This window comes from Scylla paramamosain, chromosome 20 (genome assembly GCF_035594125.1).
Source record: "Scylla paramamosain isolate STU-SP2022 chromosome 20, ASM3559412v1, whole genome shotgun sequence".
NCBI classification, from domain to species: Eukaryota; Metazoa; Arthropoda; class Malacostraca; order Decapoda; family Portunidae; genus Scylla; species Scylla paramamosain.
In genome coordinates, this window is record NC_087170.1 from 503151 (window position 1) to 531135 (window position 27985).

Consider the following 27985-nt stretch of genomic DNA (forward strand, 5'->3'; position numbering starts at 1 on the left):
TAGGAGGCTTTGCATGCACTTTAGGGTTTGGTATATAACAGTCCGAAAAAAAAGCTAAAATTAACTTTTTTGATAATTTTCTTTTATCATATAATAGCCCGGAATTTTCCCAGAATTTTGGCATCTCGGTACCTATGAAGATGAATAACAAAAAAAAAAATCCTATTTTTTTATTTTTATTTATTTATTTTTCTAAATAATGAGTGTTATTTGTGGGTTTTAGCTTTTTGGTACTTAAGGAACTAAAAAAACACTCATAATACATATTTCTCGTAATGTCCTTTCGTTTCCCAAACATAAGGTTCTTTGCATGTATTTAAGCGTTTTTATAGATAACATGATCAAAAACACTCAAAATACATATTTTTGGTAATGTTATTCTGTTTCTCCATAAAAGGTGTTTTGCATGCGTTTTAGCGTTTTGGTATGTAATGAGCTCAAAAACACCTAAAGGCAAGTTCTTGGTAAAAGTTGGTTTTATTCCCATGTAATGTGATTGCCCTGCTTTTTAGTGGTTTATTGCCTAACACGCTCAAAAACACTCGAAAGACATTTTCTGGTAATATTTTTTTCCCACATAAAGCTAGTTTCGCATGAAATTTGGGGTTTTGGTAACTAAGAATGTGAAAAACACTCAAAATACAGGCATTTAGTAAGGTTGTTCTGTTTCTTAATTAAAAGGGTTATTCATGAGATTCAGCATTTTGGTATGTAAGAAACTTCTTTATGTACACGAGTTTTTGAGTTTTTTGCCTTGTGGTTCTTGTGAAACTATAAAACACTCATTATACACGTTTCTCGTAATGTCCTTTTCTTTCCTAATATAGAGTGCGTTTCATCCATTTTCGCATTTTTTTGTAGGTGACAAGCTCAAAAACACATCAAAATATATCTTTTTGGTAATGTTATTCTATTTCTTCATATTGGTTGGTTTGCATCCGTTTTAGCGTTTTTTCTACGTAAATCACTGAAAAGACACGTTTTCAATAATATTGTTGAAATTGCTGAAAAAAACAAACACTCAAAAGACAGGTTTCTGGTAAAGTCGAGTAATTTCTCCATATAGGTGGCTTTGCATGCAGTTCAGGGTTTGGTACATAACTCCGGAAGAAAGCTAAAATTATTTTTTTATAATGAATTTCTTTTACAAAATTTCCCTGAATTTTTCCAGAATTTTGGTACCTATGAAGATGAATAACAATTTTTTTTTTCTCTCTATAAAGTGTTATTTGTGTGTTTTAGCTTTTTAGTACTTAAGGAACTTAAAAACACTCATAATACACGATTTTCTTAATGTCCTTTTCTTATAGGAACATAGGGTTCTTTACATGTATTTAAGCGTTTTTATAAGTAACATGATCAAAAACACTCAAAATACATATTTTTGGTAGTTATTCTGTTTCTCCATAAAGGGTGTTTTACATGCGTTTTAGCGTTTTGGTATGTAAGGAGTTAAAAAAAACACTTAAAGGCAAGTTCTTCGTAAAAGTTGGTTTTATTCCCAAGTTATGTGATTTTTCTGGTTTTTAGTGCTTTGTTGCATATCACGCTCAAAAACACTTAAAAGACGTTTTTCTGATAATGTCATTTAAGCGTTTTTATTGGTAACATGATCAAAAACACTAAAAACACATGTCTTTGGTAATGTTATTCTGTTTCACCATAAAGTGTATTTTGCATGCGTTTTAGTGTTTTGGTATATAAGGAGCTCAAAAAGACTTAAAGGCAAGTTCTTATTAAAAATTGGTTTTATTCCAATGTAATGTGATTGCCCCCCTTTTTAGTGCTTTATTGCCTAACACGCTCAAAAACACTCAAAAGACATTTTTTTTCTGGTAATGTCATTTTTTTCCCACATTAAGCTGGTTTCGCATGCAATTTGGGGTTTTGGTAACTAAGAATGTGAAAAGCACTCAAAATACACACATTTAGTAAGATTGTTCTGTTTCTCAATTAAGAGTGTTGTTCATGAGTTTCAGCATTTTGGTATCTACGAAACTTCTTCATATACACTAGTTTTTGCATTTTTTGCCTTGTGGTTCTTTTGAACTATAAAACACTCATTATACACTTTTCTTGCAATGTCCTTTTCTTTCCCATTATAGAGTGCTTTGCATCAATTTTCGTGTTTTTTATAGGTAACAAGCTCAAAAACACTCATTGTTATCGGTGGTATAGGAATTTTAGATTTATAAATTTATCAGTTATTGGTTATTGGGCAATAAATTTATTGCCAATTATCAGTCATCACTGATAAGGTTATTGTTACCGATTTATCAGTTATCATGATCAATTTTTTTCGTCATCACAACCAGCTATATATATATATATATATATATATATATATATATATATATATATATATATATATATATATATATATATATATATATATATATATATATATATATATATATATATATATATATATATATATATATATATATATATATATATATATATATATATATATATATATATATATATATATATATATATATATATATATATATATATATATATATATATATATATATATATATATATATATATATATATATATATATATATATATATATATATATATATATATATATATATATATATATATATATATATATATATATATATATATATATATATATATATATATATATATATATATATATATATATATATATATATATATATATATATATATATATATATATATATATATATACACCACTTTCAAATTTATCAACATTTATTTAGTTCTTGAAGTAATCATATTCATTTCTCTAGTGCTACTTCCAAGTTTCTCTCACTCTATCACTTTATTCTACGACCACCCATCTTTGTTTCTTTATCCTCTTGTCCCATTTCCAACATATGCTATTTCTTAGCTCCATTTATCAATCTTGACTCCGTCATATTCATGTTAATAATCAGATTGGCTCCATTATATTCAGAATTTTCTGATAATTCTCCACTTTTCATTTTGCATGATTATCTTCATGACTGTAGCATCATTTACAGACATATATTTTCTTTGGTCATTTAGCATATAATTTACATAAAATGATATACAAAATTAGAGCTAGTGTGTGTGTGTGTGTGTGTGTGTGTGTGTGTGTGTGTGCAGTTGATAAAGACATGCTGTTGCTACAATGAGACAGATCATTTGTTGTGGGGGCTGTTGAACCACACTTAACAAGCTGAGGGAAGTGTAAAATATGTGGTCATTTATATATTTTGGTTGTGTGCAAGTACTGTGAGACAAGTCATAAAGGTTCACATGACTGCTGTACTGACAGGTGTGACCCTTTTATTCAGTGTGGAGCCTGCAGGGGCTGACAGATGATATGGAGTGTTTAAGTCACTATAACAGCAGTTTTGTTTTGTATCTGATGAAATTTTTAAGGATGCTAATGAAGGTCAGTATTGACTTTTTTTTAAGGAGGCAAGATAAAAGATATTTTGTAGCTTTATTCATCCATATACAGTATGTACAGTATTAGTAACAAGGGGAACCCACCAACCTCCTTGTAATCTCCTAAATTTCATTTTCATCTTCCTTTTTCCATTCTCCCTTTATTGCATATTTTCAGAAGTTCTTATATCCTTACCCACTGTCTTTTTTCTCTTCACCTCCCCTTCCCTTCTGTTCCATTCCCTGGTGATGGCACAGAATTATCAACAACAAGCTTTTGACGGCTGAGGATGAAGCCCGAATCAACCAGGTACAGGCCAGGTCATTAGCAGCAGGCATGGCCGCCGTGCCCCGCCAAGCCCGGGTGTTGAACCTGAGACCAAGCCAGGTAGGTGTGTGGCCTGTACACCTAGCCACTTGTACTTCTTGTGCTTCACTTCCTATGCTGTCACATGAAACATATTTATTCCTTGTTTTCACAATGTTTCACTCTTAATTTTTGTACTTGTGTTGTGCTATGTATGTATGGCAGCATGTTCTCAAAACACTAAGCAACATAAGAGGGAAGGAAATGAGGTGGTGATTTATTATTTCTCTTATATGACAATAAAAAAGTTGTCAAAGGCATGTCAAGTTTGTGTGCAGGATTCTGCATTTGAGTGTTGAAGCATGTGTAAATTCACTTGATAAGTATTTAGCTTTTTAAATTGATGTTTGGATGATAATGTGAAGGTTAACATGGCATTGTACTAATCTCCTAAAAAAGGCTGGGAACCATTTGTTCATAATGTGTGTAGGAGCCTCAACGTATCAGGTGTTTAAGCTTTTAGATTGTGATTTGATAGGAGGAATTATGTTAAGAAGGTCACATGACCTTGGTTGTCCATGTTGTATAGAATGTTTTCCAATTAAATTTCTTTCAGTCTCCCTATCTTTTTTACAGAGATGTAGTTTAGATATTTGATTCCAAAGTCAGTTAAGTTTTTCTTTTTTCATTCCTGATCAACTCTGTGCTCTTTCATAAGAGGCATTGATCTGTGCCTTTTCATAGAAGCATGGTCCATGACCTAGTGACATGCAAGGTTTATTGAAGGGACCTGAAACTGATTACAGTGATGAAATTATTCCTTTGAAAGTATTGATGGCTGATCTCTTTCTATAGGTGAGGGTTAGTGTTCTCTACTGTACCAAATACTGAACTGTCTTTTGTACTATTTCTCCATCTGTATCCTACCCAGTAATGGTAATAGACTGAGGAACTCCCCACCTTTGTTAATTTTTACTAAGTATTGTCCTAGTGGTAATCAGATGCAGCATTGATTTGCTTAGGAGTTGGGTATCTGAGAATGAGTGGTTATTGGCACCAAGTGCAGCTCAGTTGTGGGTAACTCCAGTTGTTGGGAGCATTCCATGGTACACAGATGGTGGGATAGTCTTGCCTTGGACTCTTGCAAATGTGTACTATGTCCCAGTGAGTTTTGTTTTTATTTGACATGAATCCCAAGTTTATTTAGGCATTTCAGGGACTTATTGTGGGTGATGGAGATCTCCACAGCACTCTTCTCTTGGTGGGTGGGTAGCTGTTGAAAAATTCATATGAATAGAGATGTCAGATGTAGGTAAAATAGAGAAATGTTGATTTGATTGTGAACTAAATCCCACAACTTATATTATCTTTGATAAGAAAGGTTTCGTTTAAACCATGAAAATTGGATAAATGAAGCTGAGCATTATTTTACTGCAACAAGAAGGCACACAAAGTGAAGGAGATTGCATACTTGTCTTTAGTTTGTTGTCCCTTTGATGGGGAACTTGTATCATTGTTAAAAGCTTAAATCCTGTAAAATAGCATGGATCCATCTGAATCTTTATTCAGTCAAAAGTTTATATGATGTGTAGACTATTCAAGCTTGCCAGCCTGGAGCCTGGAGCCTGCTTGTTGTAGAGTTGTCCTATGTTCTGTAGATTTGCTTGATATTATAAACAATTATGGTAAAATTTTTGTATACAATTTTGTTCTTTATTTCTGTCAGTATCAGATTCAGTATTTTCTCCATCTTATGGCAGCATATATTTTCAACACAGAGTGAGGGCAGTGTCATTCCTCCTGTCCACTACCCCAACTTCTACTCCCAACACTACCACAGCAATGAGCGGTCTGGTGTGGTGGCTGAGGATTCTTTTGAAGAGGACAATGCTTCTGCTTCATCTGAGCAGGTCAGAAGGTGGATAGCAGCAGTACTAGTAGCAGACTGGTGTTACCTTGATGCTACTGCTACATTGCATTATTTGCATAGTTTTTTCAGTTGTCATGGACTTTGTGTAATATGTATAAAAGTATATGAAGCTCAAGAAACTTGTTGATAAGGTTTATGTTCAGCATACAAATTGTAGGATGCAAAGACAAGGATTGAAATATCATTGCCACAATTCCTGACAAAGCATTTGGTGCCACAGAATATTCAGCAATGTAATGTTTGTTTGGCAAACAAACCAGTTTCCCTGAATGATAGCTTTATTTCTGCAGGTTAATACAGTCTCTCTATGGGGGAGAGTTTGGAGACAAAGCCAAGCATATATATATATATATATATATATATATATATATATATATATATATATATATATATATATATATATATATATATATATATATATATATATATATATATATATATATATATATATATATATGGTTTGTGAGCCAAGCATACTGATCATTACACTATCATGTGTAGTTTTAATATGTAATTTAGATCAAGGACAGTGCAGTGAGAGAGGAAAAATTATTCACTAGATTTTTTCAGAGAAGTTTTATGACATAAAGGATTAATTGAACGATCAGTATATATATTGGCCCACTAGCTGCATCTCTTTAACACAGAAAGCTTTCACTAATTATCTTGGCCCAATTCATTGAGTGCATCGCTGTTGTGGGAGGGAAGATATACAGTGTTTCTCTGCCATCTGTGGGAGTTACATTCCAGAACCTCCTGCAAATAGTTAAAATCTGTGAATATGGGAAACCATCCTTATAAGGATCAGAACTACCTATATTTATAGTTTAAATCTTAAACTATGCATCTCACATTTACTAAGCAATTCACTTTAAGACAATAAAAAACAGTTATTATATGTATAGTACATGATATTTTAATTAAAAAATACAGTGCACTATAAAATAAAAGGGGAATAAGTTGATATGTACAATAAACCCTTGATATAATGAACTTCTATTTACCAAATTTCAGGTATAACATCCTATTTAAGGCTGCTGTCTGCTGCCTCTCTCTCTCTCTCTCTCTCTCTCTCTCTCTCTCTCTCTCTCTCTCTCTCTCTCTCTCTCTCTCTCTCTCTCTCTCTCTCTCTCTCTCTCTCTCTCTCTCTCTCTCTCTCTCTCTCTCTCTATACACATATATAGCAAATTTTCATCTCAAGTGACCCACTCTCCCCCCATATGTGTTCGTTATATCTTGGGTTACTGTAATTTATAACTGAAAGAATAATTTGGGCTCTTTGGGCTGAAAGACTGAGCTGGTGGTGACACCTGGCAACTCTAAAAACTCCCCATTAGTTAGGTTAGGTTAGGGAAAACTCTGCAAATATGCAAAACCATGAATATGTGAGGGAACGCTGATATATGCTATCTCTTATTTGTTGTAGATGTATTCCATTCTATTGGCATAGAATGATAGGAAAATGGCATCAAGGAAGTAGGAATGCCACCAAACTAAGGAAATAGAGAAGTCAAAATTTAGTCATTGCTCTGTTTTGTGAATTGGTAGATATTGTGCCTGGTGGCTCCACTTCACCATTCCTCAAATCAGGGCGGTCAAGTTCTCAACTTAAGCCAAAAGTATTCTAAAAAAGTAGCTTAAGAAAAATATGTATTTAGTACAGTCCATGTAATGAAAAGGAACTAATCATGATTAAACAAAGAACTCTATGTTCTCCTTTATGAAAGAGTGAGAAATTAATATATTATAAATATGGGAGGTATATATATTACAGTCCCTGTATTGAAGGGGAACTCATCATGATTGAATGGATAACTATGTTCTCTTTTATGAAAGAGTGAGAAATTCATATATTATAAATATGGGAGGTATATATATTACAGTCCCTGTATTGAAGGGGAAATCATCATGATTGAATGGATAACTATGTTCTCTTTTATGAAAGAGTGAGAAATTCATATATTATAAATATGGGAGGTATATATATTACAGTCCCTGTATTGAAGGGAAACTCATCATGATTAAATGGATACCTATGTTCTCTTTTATGAAAGAGTGAGAAATTAATTATGAGCAAAACAAAGTTTACTATGGAGGTTGTTGTTTCGTTTTGAGGGGCCTGGCTCAGTCTGACCATAACCCTATTCAATCGCTAATATCTCCAGAACTATGTGGCTGATCGTAACAAAATTAGCATCATATGATAGCACACCTCTATCAATTTTATATGATATAGCTTTCATCTCTTCTATTGGGTGAAGTTAACTTACTAAAAGTAGAAGGGTGTCAGAAATGGGATTTCTCAAAAACTACTCAACCAGTTTTAATGAAACTTAAGAGGTGTCATGTTATAATTTTAATAAAATTCCTTACGTCAACTTTGAAGTAGCACTGTACATGCACAAAGTCAAAATTACAACTTTTTAAGTAATTAACTGATCAAGCTCAAATTTTTGTTGGTAATAAGAGTAATACAAGTTATAATGAAAAATCATATGAAATTTGCAATACTACTGTGCATATGCAAAATACAATACAAAACTTTTTGTAAAGTGACCATCAGTTTTCTGCAATTTTCACCAATTTTCTTTTGTCTCAATGAGAGCGGATAGATACCACTGAACACAAAATGAAATTTCCTATCAAGTGGTATATAGCACAACCACTGGGCTCTTGCAGAGTTTTGAGCTAGAGTGATTTGAATATTAGGCAAGTGTGGGGTGCCTGAAGTTGCCTCTCTCTCTCTCTCTCTCTCTCTCTCTCTCTCTCTCTCTCTCTCTCTCTCTCTCTCTCTCTCTCTCTCTCTCTCTCTCTCTCTCTCTCTCTCTCTCTCTCTCTCTCTCTCTCTCTCTCTCTCTCTCTTCTTGAAATACCCCTTCCACTGATGCATTACTGACATCTTTGCTCGTTAATTGCCTTCCAAGGCATTTTACTGGTATATTATAACTTTTCTTCATTAAATTGTGTAACATTTGCTGTCTTAGATATAATTTTCTATCTGTACAACATCACCTCTCCTCTAGTAAACCTCATCTTTATTTATGATATGCATGTACAGTATTATGAATAAAATAATAAAAAATAATTAGGTAAAAACCAACTTAAAATTTACTTGATGGGTCCTGTTGATGATGCTCATCAAGGCTAGTGTCTTCTGGTATCAACCCTAAGTCTCTTGAGACCCCCCCCTCAACTTTTTCTTCATTAATTTCTGCAACATTCACAGTCTTAGATCTAGTTTTCAATTTCTAGAACACAATCTCTCCTCTACTAAACCTTATCTTCTTTTCCTCACTGAAACATAGGTGTCTGAGGCAACTTACAATAGCCCCTTTTCTGTTCCCTCCTACTTTCTTTATTCTCATTTTCAATCCAAAGCTGAATGTTGCGTTTATGTGCGCAATGACTTAACCTGCTGTTGTGCCCACACTCTTGAATATTCCGAGTTTTTCACCATCTGGCTACTATTACAGAGTCACTCTCAAACTAAATTTATCTGTGCTGTATACCTCTCACCTAACTCCTCAGACTATAAGAAATTCTTTGACTACTTAACCTCCAAAGTGGAGCACATTCTGACTCACTTCCCTTTTGCAGAGACCTCCATTCTTGGAGACTTCAATGTTCACCACCAGCTTTGGGTTTCCTCTCCCTTCACTGACCATCATGGTGAACTAGCCTTCAACTTTGCTATCCTCCAATTGGTGCAACACCCTGCTCATATCCTTGACCGTTTTAGAGATGCATACTAATCAGTCACTTCCTACACTCATACCTTATATTACTTCCCCCCTGATCTTACAAAACTAACCCTACAAAACTTTATCATCTTTCCTGTACTTTATTTTTAAACACATCTATATGATTTCAGTCTCATATATGTATCAATTTATATCACCTAACCCTATGTGTCATCCCATCCATCTTCATACTCAACTTTATAACAATATAGATATATATTATTCTGTATAAACCTTATCATATTATGTTTTTATTTATCTTCATGATAGATTTTTCGATTTTAAGTTGTCTATTGTGTTTACTTTAAGTAATGTACTTTTAAATTTTTCATTTGCCTGAAAAGCATCAAGCTTATACATAGGCTGGCCAATAATGTATACCTATCCAATAATGAAATGTATAAACCTAGGCTATAATAAAGTGTTTAAGTGTTTAAGTGTTTAAGTGATACACCCAATATTCTTGACCTTTTCCTAACCTCTAATCCTTCTGCTTATGCTGTTACCCTATCTTCTCCATTGGGCTCCTCCAATCACAATCTCATATCTGTATCTTGTCCTATTGCTCCAATCCATCCTCAGGATCTCCTAAGGAGAGGTGCCTCTGGTGTTTTGCCTCTGCTAGTTGGGGGGAACTGAGGAGCTATTTTGCTGAATTTCCTTGGAATGACTACTGCTTCTGTGCCAGAGACTGTGTGCCGAGCGCATAACGGAGGTGATAGTGTCTGGCATCGGGCCCTACATTCCTCACTCTTTTTCTCGACCTAAACCTTCCAAACCTTGGTTTAACACAGCCTGTTCTCCTGTTATTCATGATAGAGAGGTAGCTCACAAAAGGTACTTGAGCCTTCCATTACCAGAATCTCTTGCACTTTATATTTCTGCCCATACCTAAACCTTCCAAACCTTGGTTTAACACAGCCTGTTCTCCTGCTATTCATGATAGAGAGGTAGCTCACTAAAGGTACCTGAGCCTTCCATTACTAGAATCTCTTGCACTTTATATTTCTGTCCGGAACCATGCCAAGTCTGTTCTCCAACTAGCCAAAACTCCTTCATTAATAGAGTGTCAAAATCTTTCAAGATCTAACTCCCCTCGTGATCTCTGGCACCTAGCCAAAAACATCTCCAATAACTTTGCTTCTTCTTTCCCTCCTTTATTTCAACCAGATAGTACCACTGTTATCATATCTATCTCTAAAGCTGAACTCTTTGCTCAAACCTTTGCTAAAAACTCTACCTTGGACAATTCAGGGCTTGTTCCTCCCTCTCCTCCATCCTCCATGCTACCTATTAAAATTCTTCACAATGATGTTTTCCATGCCCTTGCTGGCCTAAACCCTCGGAAGGCTTATGGACCTGATGGGGTCCCTCCTATTGTTCTCCAAAACTGCTCCTCTGTGCTTGCACCTTGCCCAGTCAAACTCTTTCATCTTTGTCTATCAACATCTATCTTTTCTTCTTGCTGGAAGCTTGCCTACATTCAGCCTATTCCTAAAAAGCGTGACCGTTCTAATCCCTCAAATAACCATCCTGTTGCTGTAATTTCCTGCTTATCTGAAGTTTTTGATGCATCAACAGGAAGATTCTTAAACATCTATCACTTCACAACCTTCTATCTGATCAACAGTATGGGTTCCGTCAATGCCACTCTACTGGTGATCCGGCTTTCCTTACTGAGTCTTGATTATCCTCTTTTAGAGATTTTGGTGAATCTTTTGCTGATGCCTTAGACATATCAAAAGCTTTTGATAGAGTGGCACAAAGCTTTGATTTCCAAATTACCCTCCTACAGCCTCTATCCTTCTCTTGGTAACTTGATCTCGAGTTTCTTTTCTGACCATTCTATTGGTACTGTGGTAGATGGTCACTGTTCTTCTCCTAAATCTATTGACAATGGTGTTCCTCAGGGTTTTGTCCTGTCACCCACTCTCTTCCTATTATTCATCAATGACCTTCTAAACCAAACTTTTGTCCTATCCATTCCTATGCTGATGATACCACCCTGCACTTTTCCGTGTCTTTTTGTAGACGTCCAACCCTTCAGGAAGTAAACAGTTCACACAAGGAAGCCACAGAATTCCTGACTTCTGATCTCTCCAAAATTTCTGACTGGGGAAGAGTGAACTTAGTATTGTTCAGTGTCCCAAGAATTCAATTCCTCCGTCTATCAACTCGACACAACCTTCCAGACAACTATCCCCTCTTCTTCAGTGACACTCAACCGTCCCCTTTCTCTACACTGAACATCCTCAGTCTGTCCTCTGTCCTTTAATCATAATCTAAACTGGAAACTTCACATCTCATCTCTAGCTAAAACAGTTTCTGTGAAGTTAGGCATCAGTCTTCTTCACCAGTTTTTCTCACCCCCACCCCTCCTTATCCGTCCATGTATGTAGTATGCTATCTTTTAGATAGGGTGTAATCAAAAGTTTTCCATCTCATCAACTCCTTTCCTCTAACTGACCGTCTTCAGCCTCATTCTCATTGCTGCAATGTTGCATCTCTTGCTATCTTCTACTGCTATTTTCATGCCAACTGCTCTTCTTATCTTGTGAAGTGCATGCCTCCCCTCCTCCCTTGGTTTTGCTGCATAAGACTTTCTTTTTTCTCTCATCCCTATTCTGTCCACTTCTCTAATGCAAGTTAACCAGTATTCTCAATCATTCATCCCTTTCTCTAGTAAACCTTGGAACTCCCTGCCTGCCTCTGTATTTCCACCTTCCTATGACTTGAACTCTTTCAAGAGTGAGGTTTCAAGACACTTAACTTGTATTTTTGACTAACATTTTTGACTGTTTGGGGACTGGCACCTCAGTGGCTGTTTTTTTTTTTTTTTTTGCTGGAATTTTTGTTTCCCTTGGCCTGTGCCACTCCTACATGAAGGGGAAAAAAAGAAAAAAAAGGGAGGTAGATGTGATCAGGGACTGAACCAGGAATGAACATACCAGAATACCAAGCCTTAACTAACTGGACCATGAGGTACCTCACAGCTAATCTAGCTTTGGCTCATATTTGTGTCCTATCACTGCATTACATGGCTCTTCCTTCTAGGTTAATTTCTGATGTTTCATTAATTTAATGTGGTACAATAAGTATCCAAACAATCCAAAGTGTGTGTCTGGGAAGTGTGGTTCTGGTCTTGCAAGGTTTACCAGAGTATTCACTAGGAAGCCCCTGCTCCATTCATGTTTTCTCCCTTTTTTGGGTGGGACACTCATTTCCTGTTTGACGCAACAAAACAATGCCATCATAAGTTCATACTAGGCTTTATTCTTTCCCCTATATGAAATCTTTTAAGACCATCCCACCACCATGTTGCCAATGTCATAGTTAAACAAAGAAATACATTTCCTATTACAAAATTAAAAATTATGAAAAAAAAAAATGTATAAACATGGGAAGTGGATGTGACCAGGGATTGAAACCAGATCTGACAAGCTTAAAGGACAAGCCTTTAGCTGACATAATCATAAAGTACATCACATCTAGTTTAGCTTTAGCTCATGTTTTCACATCCTAGCTGAGGTCTAAAAATGTGTACCAAGCATTTATGTTCCTTTTTACATAAGCTACTGTTGTTATTTGTCGACAGTATATAATTTATTTAGAGCTGCCTGTTATTTATTTTTCCAGTTTTTAGAATAACATCTCACAGGTATCAATAATTTTAACCCCCTGAGCAACAAGCAACACAGTGGTGTGCATTTCAGGGCTCTGATGGGTAATGAATGTATGTGCCTCATGATTTTCAGTCCTTAAATCAAAATGAAAGTGGGAGAGAGATATTTTGAACATTACTTAGCAACATTTACAAAGCTGCTCCCTACCACTTTTAGTGACTTGCCATCTGGTATTCTATACAAGGCAAGTATCATGGAAGGAGGTGATCTGCCCTCATCCTAATGAATGGCTAAGTGCAAATGCAAGCTAACCTCATCCACTCCCATTAAGTGCTGTTAAACAAGGAGTCACAGTGGAAGAACATTCCTTTTGATATGTGGGGAAAGCAGTGAGGGCAGGTGGGGCAAGTGAGCTGTAGCCAGTACTATATCCAGCATAATGAACACACCTTTACTTCCTGTTGAACTAAAATAATGAGTCAGACAAAAGTACCACTAGAATGGAGAAGGATAGGTGCTTCTTATGCTGTAAGTTTCATTATTCTAGAATCTGTACTAAATGAGATATAACTAGGAATAAGAGTTATTTTTCTCTAAAAACTCATTACAAGAAGAGGTTTCTGCACAAAAAACCCGTTGCTTAGGGGCTAGCAGAAGTTTCTGCATACTGGTAGTCTAGTTGAGTAGGTAATGCTTGTTGAAAGGTGATTACAAAATAATTTTATTACTGTAATATTTAGAGGCACTAGATCATTGATTATGGGGTATTATGAGTGAAAGAATTCACTGAAGAGTGTCTCTGGTATAATTGGCACCCAATCACTAATTGCACATTATGAAGGGACACTGTAATGTCAGTGTCATCAAATTCTGTCCCCCTCCCCACACACACACACACACACACACACACACACACACACACACACACACACACACACACACACACAATGGGCAGCAGAATTCTTATAAAAGAAGGAATAATAACAGACAAACAATATGGCTCCAGGAAAAGAAAATCATGTGTAACAAATCTATTAAGCTTCAGCTCAAGAGTGATGACATCATGTAGGAAAGAGAAGCATTTGTGGACTGTATATAACTAGATCTGATAAAAAGCTTTTGACAAGGTTCCCCCATGAAAGACTTATGTGGAAACTTGAAAATATTAAGAGACTACATGGGACAAGTATAAAGTGGATGGAAAATTACTTAAAATGATGAGAAATGAGAACAGTAGCTAATGATGAAAAGTTGGTTTGGAAAACAGTAAAGAGTGGTGTGCCACAAGGGTCAGTACTATCACCAATATGGTATTGTTCATTGTTTATATAAATGATATTCTTGAAAAAATTGATAGCTACAACAGCCTATTTGCAGATAATGCTAAATTACAGAAAGAAATAAAAAGTTGCAAAGACTGTGAATATCTACAAAATGACCAATAAAATTTGTGAATGGAGCAAAAAATGGGAAGTTAAATTCGATGTAAGCAAATGTCATATGATGGAGATGTGCAGAAGTGAATAGAAGACCACATTGGACATACAAGGTAGAAAACAAATATATTAAAAGGATCCAGGAAGAAAAGGATCTAGGAGTAGTAAAGCCAGATAACTTCCAACCAGAGAAGCATATAGGTAGAATATGAGGAACATTTACAGATTACTATGAAACATAGTACAGCTTCTCACCTCATGAACAAAAGTAAGATGAGAAAAATAATCCCTATGATAATAAGACCTAGATTGGAATATGCAGCAGTTGTGTAGTCTCTATGTAAGAAGCATGTAAACAAGCTAGGAAGAATACAAACAATAGGAACAAAAATGGTGGCAGAATTTGAGGAATTAAGTTATGAAGAAAGATTAGAAAAAATATACTTACCAATACTGGAACAAAGGAGAGAAAGAGATTTGATAACTATCTACAAGTTGGCAAACAAAATGGAAGTTGGTAATGACAAAACCATTACTAAAAGAGACAAGCAGTCATGACAGTAGAATGGGACACTCACATAAGTAGGGAAAAGAAGATGTCTGAACAACACAAAGAATAGTTTTCCACAAAGACACACTGAAGTTTGGAATGGACTAAAAGAAGATATGTATAGTTTTGGCAACAAGTGTACACAAACTAAAGGAAAAATTAGACATGTATAGGTATGGAGATGGGACCACTTGAGTGTAGCTCGGGCCCTGCATATTACACCTAGGTAAATACACAACACAGTGCACACCGTGCATGGCTACATGGACTTGTTTCTGACCATTATAGAGATGTTGTGTGATGTTTCAATAAGTGTGATGCCAAGAATGGAGTATTATCTGAACTAAATGTATACTATCTATGGTAAGAAATAGTGGTACAGATATTATAATAACTTTCTAATTAATTATTGATTTGAAAGGTTGCCTGATGGGATCCCTCCTATTGTTCTCCAAAACTGTGTCTCCGTGCTTGCACCTTGCCTAGTCAAACTCTTTCAACTCTGTCAACATCTACCTTTCCTTCTTGCTGGAAGTTTGCCTACATTCAGCCTGTTCCTAAAAAGGAAGACTGTTCTAATCCCTCAAACTACCGTCCTATTGCTTTAATTTCCTGCCTATCTAAAGTTTTTGAATCAATCTTCCTCAAGAGGAAGATTCTTAAACATCTGTCACTTCACAACCTTCTATCTGATCACCATATGGGTTCTGTCAAGGCCGCTCTACTGGTGATCTTCTGGGTTTCCTTACTGAGTCTCAGTCATCTCTTTTAGAGATTTTGGTGAACCTTTTGCTGTTGCCTTGGATATATCAAAAGCTTTTGATAGAGTGTGGCACAAAGCTTTGATTTCCAAACTACCTTCCTATGGCTTGTGTCCTTCTCTCTGTAACTTCATCTCAAGTTTCCTTTCTGACCATTCTGTTGCTGCTGTGGTAGATGGTCACTGTTTTTTCCTAAATCTATTAACAGTGGTGTTCCTCAGGATTCTGTCCTGGCACCCACTCTCTTCTTATTATTCATCAATGACCTTCTAAACCAAACTTCTTGTCCTATCCACTCCTACACTGATGATACCATCCAGCACTTCTCCACATCTTTTTATAGACATCCAACCCTTCAAGAAGTAAACATTTCACGCAGGGAAGCCACAGAACACCTGAGTTCTGATCTTTCTAAAATTTCTGATTGGGGCAGAGCAAACTTGGTATTGTTTGTTGTCTCAAAACTCAATTCCTCCATCCATCAACTCGACACAACCTTCCAGACAACTATCCCCTCTTCTTCAGTGACACTCAACTGTCCCTCTTCTACACTGAACATCCTCGGTCTGTCCTTTACTTATAATCTGAACTGGAAACTTCACATCTCATCTCTAGCTAAAAACAGCTTCTATGAAGTTAGGTGTTCTGAGACATCTCTGCCAGTTTTTCTCACCCACCCCCACACTGCTAACTCTGTACAAGGGCCTTATCCGTGCATGTATGGAGTATGCTTCACACGTCTGGGAGGTTCTACTATTACTGCTCTTCTAGACAGGGTGGAATCAAAAGCTTTTCGTCTCATCAACTCCTCTCTTCCAGCTGACTGTCTTCAGCCTCTGTTCATCGCTGCAATATTGCATCTCTAGCTATCTTCTACTGCAGTTTTCAAGCTAGCTGCTCCTCTGATCTTGCTAACTGCATGCCTCTCCTCCTCCTGCAGCCTTGCTGCATAAGACTTTCTTCATTCTCTCACCCCTATTCTGTCCACCTCTCTAATGCAAGAGTTAACTGGTATTCTCAATCATTCATCCCTTTCTCTGGTAAATTCTGGAACTTCCTACCTGCTTCTGTATTTCCACCTTCTTATGACTTGAATTCCTTCAAGAGGGAGGAGGTTTCAAGACACTTATATTCCCAGATGTTTCTAAGATTTATCTTAGTGGGCTATGAACATCTTAGTGCTGGTAATTTTTTAAAGCAAAATCATTCGCAACTAAGAACCATGGAACATTCATAGCTATGAATGGGTCAGGGCTTTCATAGCTCACTAAGAACAACAGTTTCTCCTCAACAACAACAACAATGTGAACATATCCTTGTCTGAAAATAAAATCAGAAAAAAAACCTGAAAGTAAGCATTAAGATGGGTTTTATTATCAATATCAAGTAGTCTTCAAACACACTGAATAGTCTTTTGCTTTGAATAAATCATGTGTGTTTAACTGACTTGCTAGGAGAGTACTGAAATCACATTTCTGGAAATTACACTCATTAATAATCACAGCAGCAACACACATGATCCAGTGTGTCTAGCCAACACAAACTAAGGCTAATTATAGTTAACCCAAACATGACAATTGCAAATATAACTTTTTTCATTATGTTCCTTAAAAAGAAAAATTAATTCTGTCAGGGCATTTTCTTTCACATTCACAAAAAAAAAAAAAAAAATGTAAGTACAAAAGATGAGTGTTTCTTTTCTATGATCAATATCCCTGTGATAATAAGACAAGCATAATATCTCAGGTTCAAGATACATACTCATAAGAATATAAGAACATAAAAAATGGAAGCTGCAAGAAACCATCAGGCATACATGTGGCAGTTACTGTATGAAATATACTTACCTATTTCCACCTATCAATCCCCATCCATAAATCTCTAATTTTCTCTTAAAGCTTCCTAATGACCCAGCACCAACAACCTGATTACTGAGTCCGTTCCATTCATCTACCACTCTATTTGAGAACTGATTCCTTCCTATCTCTTTTTTAAACTAAATTTTTCAAGCTTAAAACTGTTATTTGTTGTTCTATCCTGGTTACTAATCCTAAGAATTTTGCTTACATCCCCTGTGTTGTAACCCTTATAGCATTTAAAGACTTCTATCAGGTCCCCTCTTAACCTACATCTCTCTTAATGTAAATTTAACAGCTTCAATCTCTCTTTGTAAAGAATACTCCTCACTCCTTGTATCCTTTTAGCCATTCTCCTTTGTATTGATTCTAAAAGACCTATATACTTCCTGTAATATGGGGGACCAGAACTGCACAGCATAATATAGATGAGGTCTGACCAGCACCAAATATAACTTTAATATTACTTCGGGACTTCTACTTTTAACACTCTTAAAAATAAATCCTAATATCCTATTTGCCCTGTTTCTGGCCTCTATGCATTGCTTTCTTATATGGAATTTAGAGCTAACTATAAATTCTAAATCTTTTTTGTACCCTAAACCTACCAGAGGTTCATTGTTTATTGTGTACCTTCTGTGTGGATTTCCTCTACTTATGCTAAGTACTTTACATTTTTTTATATTAAACTGCATTTGCCATCTGTCTGTCCATTCGTTCATCCTATCCAAATCTGCCTGCAAGGGAATGGCATCCAATTCTAATCTAATTAATCTACCTATCTTCGTGTCATCCTCAAATTTACTAACGTCACAACTAATTCAACTATCCAAGTCACTGATGTATATTAAAAACATCAATGGCCCTTATACTGATCCCTGTGGCACCCCACTAATTACTTAATCCCACTCCGATTTAGAGCTGTTTATTATGACTCTGTCGCCTGTCACTTAGCCACAACCTTATCCACCGTAACACCTTCCCATCTATTCCGTGTGCCCTAACCTTTCTCAGGAGCCTCTGATGGGGTACCTTGTCAAACACTTCACTGAAGTCCAGATATAGGATGTCATAACTATCAGCATTATCTCCTGCCATGTAAACTTTACAGTAAAATCTTGACAAGTTTGTCAGGTAAGACTTCCCCTTTGTGAAGCTATGCTGTGACCAATTTATCAAGTTATGTTTGTCTAAATGTTCCCTAATGTTCTTTACTATTACAGACTTCATTATTTTATCTACAACAGAAGTTAAGCTTAAATCTCCTTTCTTAAAGCTTAAACTTGCCTCCACATTACCGGTATCTCAAGTGATTTCCTAAAGGCAGAAACTAACGGTTCACTAATAACTTCTTTGCATTCCTTAAGTACTCTGGGATATGAACTGTTCATGTTGACAAGTAGTTGGGTTTAGGAAGGGGGATAAAAACCCAGGGAGGAGTTAGGATTCTTTTAATCTCTAACATTTTGGCTGAATAGCCATCCTCAGAGAGACTGATTTACATGAGTGAAAACACACTATTTATAACAACATACAAAATTTTCTCATTTGACATTCGTACAGAGTATTGCCATCCTGGCGTGTACCTCACCTAATTTTATTTTCCTAGTCAGGTGGCATTATCCGCCTACGTGACGAGCCTTTACTGGGGATTTTCCTTGTACCTGACCTGAGGGCCAATCTGGCGGAATTACCCGCCCACCTGATAAAACCTTCTCTGTGGTTAATGACTCCCCTAGTTGTTATGAGGGCTGCCTCTATAGCTTTTCTTATTCTTTTCTTCAATCCAACTTTAATTTCTTAGCCTCTTCCCATTTTGGTAGGTGTTTACATTTTTCTATGTGCAATACAAGGGAGTTTGATGTGTTGCATTTTAAAACATCTTTCCTATGCTCTGCTATTCTTGTTTTAAGTCCCCTGCCTGTTTCTCCTATGTACTGCTTTGTACAACCTTTGCATGGTATGCTGTACACTACGCTGTTATTATTAACAAGTGAATGAATGTCCAATAAGGACGATTTCATTCACTACCTTTCAGCCCACAGCATGAGAGTCAAATCTGATGTGATTATTGGTTTTTACTTAAGAGCGTTCAGAATTTGCAGCAACAACTTCCTAGAGCAAGAAATATGATATATCATATCAACTTTCAAAAAGCTGGGTTATCCTGAAGGGCTCCTTGTTAGGCTTAAGAATAAGGCAAAGAAAATAACAACTGAAAACAAAGAGAATAAAGATCTCTGTACAACCAGCAAAAGAGAGAGTTATACATGTGTACCAAATTCGGACAAGGCTTCCATAATTAATAAATATTTGTCTAGAACAGGATTAAAAATAGCAACATTAGCGGGAGAGAAAATTGGTGAGCTAACGAGGACTAAAGAGACCGGACTTGTTAATAATAACAGCGTAGTGTACAGCATACCATGCAAAGGTTGTACAAAGCAGTACATAGGAGAAACAGGCAGGGGACTTAAAACAAGAATAGCAGAGCATAGGAAAGATGTTTTAAAACACAACACATCAAACTCCCTTGTATTGAACATAGAAAAATGTAATCACCTACCAAAATGGGAAGAGGCTAAAGAAATTTAAGTTGGATTGAAGAAAAGAATGAGAAAAGCTATAGAGGCAGCCCTCAAAACAACTAGGGAAGTCATTAACCACAGAGAAGGTTTTATCAGGTGGGTGGATAATTCCGCCAGATTGGCCCTCAGGTCAGGTACAAGGAAAATCCCCAGTAAAGGCTCATCACGTAGGCGAATAATGCCACCTGACTAGGAAAATAAAATTAGGTGAGGTACACGCCAGGATGGCAATACTCTGTACGAATGTCATATGAGAAAATTTTGTTTGTTGTTATAAATAATGTGTTTTCACTCATGTAAATCAGTCTCTCTGAGGATGGCTATTCAGCTGAAACGTTAGAGATTAAAAGAATCCTACCTCCTCCCTGGGTTTTATCCCCCTTCCTAAACCCAACTACTCTGGGATATATTTCATCTGGTCTTGGTGTCTTGAACTTTCTTAGCCTATCTATCACCTGTTCCACTATCTCCTTAATTATGGTAATATCTTTCAGCTTCTCATTCTCTTCTGCTCTAAAAATTTCACTATCCAGCATTTCCTGCATGTTTTCCTGGGTGAAGACAGTTAAAAAATACTTCTTCAGAATTTTACTAATCTACTCCCCAGAACTAACCAGCAACCTCAATCCTCACCAAACTTGTAGAACAATCAAGCACTTTCATTCATTGATGATACAAAATTCATTTCTTGGATTGGAATTTAGACTATCAGTTGTCAACTGGTTTTAAAGTGAACCCTAACTTTCATTATGAAATCAGAAGCATCTGAGATCACTGTAGCACAATGGTGATAAGGCAGCATAGTGAAAACTGTGATGACAAAATGATTATGCTTATGAAGTGGTTAGTCTAGAAATAGTTCTGATATAAATTATAAAACTTGTGGCATGCAGTGAAGCAGAATTTATAGAGAAAGGGTGTCAGTTCTTTCCTTCCAAGCACAAAGTTTGTCTCTCATCAGTGGTATTACACATTACCAACAAATAGAAACAAAAGTGTTCAAAATTGTTATTTCTGACTCAAATCACTCCAATATGCCATTCAAAAATGGTGAAAAAAAATTGAAAGAATGTACAGATTTATAAATGCTTATCAAAGCTTTAATTATGCTTCATTCTGTCTCTCAAATCTCTAATATTAGAGTTACTAGTTTTAAAAGATTGGACTCCCAACTTTTTTTTACAAGGCCCATGGATCTCATTTGGAGGAAAGTAGAGACAAGGATTTAATATGGTATACATTCACATTTGGAATCATTCCATCACATCTCAACCTCCAGGCTAGATATACAGAAGATGGTATAACTATTAATCATATGACCTTAATCATGTAAGATTAAAATGGAAATTAAAAAAGCTCTTCCCTGGCAGGCAGTGAGGTTAAAAAAGCTTTTCTCTGGCAGGTGGTGAGCTACAGCTACCTGGCTGCACCTCAAGGCCAAAGCCACTCCAAAGATGTGGTCTATGGGTCTGGTGCAGCAGCCAAGCCTCCTTCCTCTGGCCACAGCTTCTCTGCCAGATCTCCAACTCTTAGCCAGACACTTTGACTGGAAATTCAGAAATCTGGTCATACAGCAGCTCCTGGCCATGCCTCAGACCATACTCACCTCAGCACTACACCACCTGTTATTACTGCCTTTGAGTCCTCAAAATTATCTCACATTTCCCCTTCCCCATTAGTCCATTCCTCATCATTCTCTGCACCATCACCTTTTTTCTCCTCATCCTTCTCACCTTCTGCTCACTCATCATCTCCCCCACAACCATCACTCCCTCCTGCCTCTCCATTTACTCATCCTGAAGCCATATTTGCCATGCACCAAACTTCTGCCACAGTTCACCCTGCTGATCCCAGCCAATTTATCATCAAGGACTCCACTTTCCAGGTTAGTAGGTATTTGTGATTTCTCTCTCTCTCTCTCTCTCTCTCTCTCTCTCTCTCTCTCTCTCTCTCTCTCTCTCTCTCTCTCTCTCTCTCTCTCTCTCTCTCTCTCTCTCTCTCTCTCTCTCTCTCTCTCTCTCTCTCTCTCTCATTAAAAATGGTAATTTAGATTTGGGTCAATCTGTGAAAATACAAATAAGAAACAAATGCAAACACACACAAATGTACAAATTTGATTTTGGCTACCTTCTGTTCATTCATCTCCCTTTCCCCTTGTTTCTCCACCTTTTTTATTTTTTGTTTGAGAGAGAGAGAGAGAGAGAGAGAGAGAGAGAGAGAGAGAGAGAGAGAGAGAGAGAGAGAGAGAGAGAGAGAGAGAGAGAGAGAGAGAGAGAGAGAGAGAGAGAGAGAGAGAGAGAGAGAGAGAAAATTGCCCAGGGTATTTCCACTTGTATAGTCTTAAAACAGGCCATAGCCATTTTCTTCCATGTCCTGTCCTTTTTCTTATTTGCTTCTACACACCTGCCATTATACCGTTCTTGTTTCCCAATTTTCATTTTATAACCGTACAAACTGTTGCATCCTCTCTCTATACTTGCTCAAAAATATCTCATATTTTTCTTGCACTACTTTACCTTCAAATTGCTCTTTCCATTTAATTTTTCAATAAAACTTACTAAGCTCTGCAAAGTTTGCCTTAGCATAGTTCTGTCTCCAATTTCTGTATTGTTCTTTCCTGTGCAACACTGTTTCCTCCTGTAGTAGTATCTCTATTGTCACATGATCACTTCTTCCCATTGAACTCAGACAATGTATACTTGGTCTACTTTCTGGGGTTTTCATAAACATTAAATCCAGCTGTGATGGTTCTTCTTCTCTTCTACATCTTATAGGCTCATTCACCCACTGTCTCGTTGTATTCATCATCATGGTTTGCATAAGTTCTTCACTCCATGACCCAACATTTTCTGTTACTTCCATCTCCTCTCAGTTAATTCTTTTAGTGTTGAAGTCACCTACTAAGAGTACTTTGTTACCTTTCCTTATCATTTCCTCCATACTATTTTTTTGTTTCTAGTTGCATACTTTTGAATTTATTAGTCTACCATGCATTAGTTTTTGGTGGTATGTATTTCACAATGATTTTCCTTTTTTCACATCTTTTGATCTTAATCACAACACTCATTGTTTCTACCATTCCATCACCATATTCCACTTCCTCAACAACAATATCCTTTTCTTACCAATATCATCACTTCTCTTCCCTTTCCTTTTCTGTCCCTCTTCCATGTACTGTATCCTTCCTTTGCAAATCCCAACTTTATTTCCTCTTCTAGTTTGGTTCCTGTTAAACATACCACATCTGGTTTATTGTTCTTTAAATAGTCTTCAAGTTCCAGTAGGCTGGACACCAAACCATCTACATTAGTATACATAATCTTTAAACTTCTGTTTGGTGGTCTTGTGTGGCATCTTTGTGCCACCATTTCCTCACTTTCATGTCCACAACTTTCCTGTGTTCTCTATTCATTTTTTGACTTTTAGTTTACTTCTCTATTCTTCGTTCATGTCTCTTTTTATCCATATTTCCTTCAATCCTTTTGCTTTTGCCAATTTTCCTGTTCTTTGCAAGACATGTTCTGCTGCTGTTTGTGACATGATTCTTGTTTTACATTGGCTTTGTTCTATTTTTGTCATACTTTCCGATCCTGTAAACCTCTTCAATTTGTTCGACTCTCCCCTCTCCTTCCTCTGCCACTTCTGCTATAATTTCCTTAGTTCTTTTCACTTCTTTCTCTCTAGCTGTTTTCATGGGTAGGTTCTTTTCCTTGACCCCAAATACCACCATACACATCTTTCTCTGTACTGTGTCTCTCACAAGATTACTTTTTTCCTTTATTATTTTAATCACTTGCTTTTCCATATCCTTGTTGTTTCTGTTGCTGTTGCCTTGTTATGTCCTCCATGTCCACCTTTTGCTGTTCTCTCTCTTTCCAACCTTTGACTTCCTCTGTAACTAACTCTCACTCCTCCAACCCTAACCTCTCTTGCAAAGTTTTCTTTAATTCTTCATTCTCTTTCTTGAGTTTCTTAATCTCTTCACAGTATTTCTTATTTAAGTCCACTATTTTTGTCACCTCTTCTCAGTTCTTTGTTTTCTTTTTCCCTTTCCATCTCTATTATATCATTGGATATCTTTTTTACATTGTCGCCACCCACTTCTGTTTCTTCCTTCCATGCCTTTATCATCGCTGTTAAGCTTCTTGTATTTTCACATTTTCTTCTTTAGTTATCCACATTCATGTATTTGTATGAGTTACATTGAGATCCTCTTCCTTGAAGCCCTCAAAAATACCTGTATGTGTGTGTGTGTTAACCTAGTTGATTACACTTATCTAGTTGTGACATACAGAAAAATACTGTTCCATCATTACAGTGCATGTGTCAAGGCTGAAGGAAGGACTTGGATAGTGAATGTGATAGTGTGGGTGATTGGGCCACTCAGGAAAAATTATACGATCAATCATACAAAAGTGTGATGCATGCTTCAAGTGCCAATGAAGAGCATTATGAAGACAAGGATATATATATATATATATATATATATATATATATATATATATATATATATATATATATATATATATATATATATATATATATATATATATATATATATATATATATATATATATATATATATATATATATATATATATATATATATATATATATATATATATATATATATATATATATATATATATATATATATATATATATATATATATATATATATATATATATATATATATATATATATATATATATATATATATATATATATATATATATATATATATATATATACACACACACATTGTATTGGTCTTCTTGATAGCTTGTTTTGCAGGGAAACTCCAGTTTCCTTCAACTTTATTCTTTCGTCAGTTGCTGTTTTGCCTATTTCTGCAGGCAGCTTCAAGCTAGAAAAAACAATAAAATACTATGTAAAAGTTGTATAAAATTCACATCATATGACACTACACACAAAAAACAAAACACTACAAGCACCAAGATTATAAACTGGATTGACAGAAAACAATAAGTATCCACACACATCTTGCCTGTATGGCAATGAGAGAGGGACTGAAAAAGTTGGGTTCCTAACACTATGATAATGGTATTGGAACGGGCCTCCGAAACATTATCTTACAATATGTGATTGACTTGATGTTAAGTTATTATTCAGTACTGGATTTATGTGTTTAATATATATTGCCTCTAATAATTTTGTATCCATATTGGACTCTGTCTTGTGTAGTATTCTAAAAACTTTGTCACAAAAAGGGATGATCATGTTCATGTGAATGGGGACTTATTGCTGAAAATGATGGAACAGCTGGTTGATTATTAGTTCAAGGAGAAATACCTTTATGTTCAGCAATTCTATGTGCAAGGTTATGTCTAGTCTCATAAAGTTTGGTGGCATCCCTACTTCCTTGATGCCATTTTCCTATCGTTCTATGCCAATAGAATGGAATACATCTACAACAAATAAGAGATAGCATATATCAGCGTTCCCTCACATATTCATGGTTTTGCATATTTGCAGAGTTTTCCCTAACCTAACCTAACTAATGGGGAGTTTTTAGAGTTGCCAGGTGTCACCACCAGCTCAGTCTTTCAGTCCAAAGAGCCCAAATTATTCTTTCAGTTATAAATTACAGTAACCCAAGATATAACGAACACATATGGGGGGAGAGTGGATCACTTCAGATGAAAATTTGCTATATATGTGTATAGAGAGAGAGAGAGAGAGAGAGAGAGAGAGAGAGAGAGAGAGAGAGAGAGAGAGAGAGAGAGAGAGAGAGAGAGAGAGAGAGAGAGAGAGAGAGAGAGAGAGGTAGGAGACAGCAGCCTTAAATAGGTTGTTATACCTGAAATTTGGTAAATAGAAGTTCATTATATCAAGGGTTTATTGTACATATCAACTTATTCCCCTTTTATTATATAGTGCACTGTATTTTAATTAAAATATCATGTACTATACATATAATAACTGTTTTTTATTGTCTTAAAGTGAATTGCTTAGTAAATGTGAGATGCATAGTTTAAGGTTTAAACTATAAATATAGGTAGTTCTGATCCTTATAAGAATGGTTTCCCATATTCACAGATTTTAATTATTTGCAGGAGGCTCTGGAATGTAACTCCCACAGATGGCAAGGAAACACTGCATATCTTCCCTCCCACAACAGCGATGCACTTAATGAATTGGGCCGAGATAATTAGTGAAAGCTTTCTGTGTTAAAGAGATGCAGCTAGTGAGCCAATATATATACTGATCGTTCATTTAATCCTTTATGTCATAAAACTTCTCTGAAAAAATCTAGTGAATAATTTTTCCTCTATCACTGCACTGTCCTTGATCTAAATTACATATTAAAACTACACATGATAGTGTAATGATCAGTATGCTTGGCTCACAAACCACATATATATATATATATATATATATATATATATATATATATATATATATATATATATATATATATATATATATATATATATATATATATATATATATATATATATATATATATATATATATATATATATATATATATATATATATATATATATATATATGCTTGGCTTTGTCTCCAAACTCTCCCCCATAGAGAGACTGTATTAACCTGCAGAAATAAAGCTATCATTCAGGGAAACTGGTTTGTTTGCCAAACAAACATTACATTGCTGAATATTCTGTGGCACCAAATGCTTTGTCAGGAATTGTGGCAATGATATTTCAATCCTTGTCTTTGCATCCTACAATTTGTATGCTGAACATAAACCTTATCAACAAGTTTCTTGAGCTTCATATACTTTTATACATATTACACAAAGTCCATGATAACTGAAAAAAACTATGCAAATAATGCAATGTAGCAGTAGCATCAAGGTAACACCAGTCTGCTACTAGTACTGCTGCTATCCACCTTCTGACCTGCTCAGATGAAGCAGAAGCATTGTCCTCTTCAAAAGAATCCTCAGCCACCACACCAGACCGCTCATTGTTGTGGTAGTGTTGGGAGTAGAAGTTGGGGTAGTGGACAGGAGGAATGACACTGCCCTCACTCTGTGTTGAAAATATATGCTGCCATAAGATGGAGAAAATACTGAATCTGATACTGAAAGAAATAAAGAACAAAATTGTTTACAAAAATTTTATCATAATTGTTTATAATATCAAGCAAATCTACAGAACATAGGACAACTCTACAACAAGCAGGCTCCAGGCTCCAGGCTGGCAAGCTTGAATAGTCTACACATCATATAAACTTTTGACTGAATAAAGATTCAGATGGATCCATGCTATTTTACAGGTTTTAAGCTTTTAACAATGATACAAGTTCCCCATCAAAGGAACAACAAACTAAAGTCAAGTATGCGATCTCCTTCACTTTGTGTGCCTTCTTGTTTCAGTAAAATAATGCTCAGCTTCATTTATCCAATTTTCATGGTCTAAACGAAATCTTTCTTATCAAAGATAATATAAGTTGTGGGATTTAGTTCACAATCAAATCAACATTTCTCTATTTTACCTACATCTGACATCTCTATTTATATGAATTTTTCAACAGCTACCCACCAACCAAGAGAAGAGTGCTGTGGAGATCTCCATCACCCACAATAAGTCCCTGAAATGCCTAAATAAACTTGGGATTCATGTAAAAAAAAAACAAAACTCACTGGGACATAGTACACATTTGCAAGAGTCCAAGGCAAGACTATCCCACCATCTGTGTACCATGGAGTGTTCCCAACAACTGGAGTTACCCACAACTGAGCTGCACTTGGTGCCAATAACCACTCATTCTCAGATATCCAACT

At 35.8% G+C, this 27985-nt stretch overlaps 1 protein-coding gene and 1 long non-coding RNA gene across 2 annotated transcripts in view; one reads left to right on the top strand and one right to left on the bottom strand.

Moving 5' to 3' along the window:
* The first annotated feature begins 2721 nt into the window (after positions 1–2721).
* Positions 2722–27985, top strand: part of LOC135110145 (uncharacterized) — a 95818-nt gene continuing 70554 nt past the window's right edge. The window contains exons 1-2 of the mRNA XM_064022101.1: positions 2722–3800; positions 5498–5629. Of these exons, the coding sequence (XP_063878171.1) occupies positions 5562–5629 (68 nt within the window). The 5' untranslated portion in view covers positions 2722–3800; positions 5498–5561. The remainder of the gene's footprint in view (positions 3801–5497; positions 5630–27985) is intronic.
* On the bottom strand, positions 5769–27283 carry LOC135110149 (uncharacterized). Its single transcript, XR_010273088.1, has 3 exons — positions 27099–27283; positions 24965–25071; positions 5769–6405 (listed from the first exon to the last, which is right to left on the bottom strand). It is a non-coding gene; the product is annotated as an uncharacterized LOC135110149 (long non-coding RNA).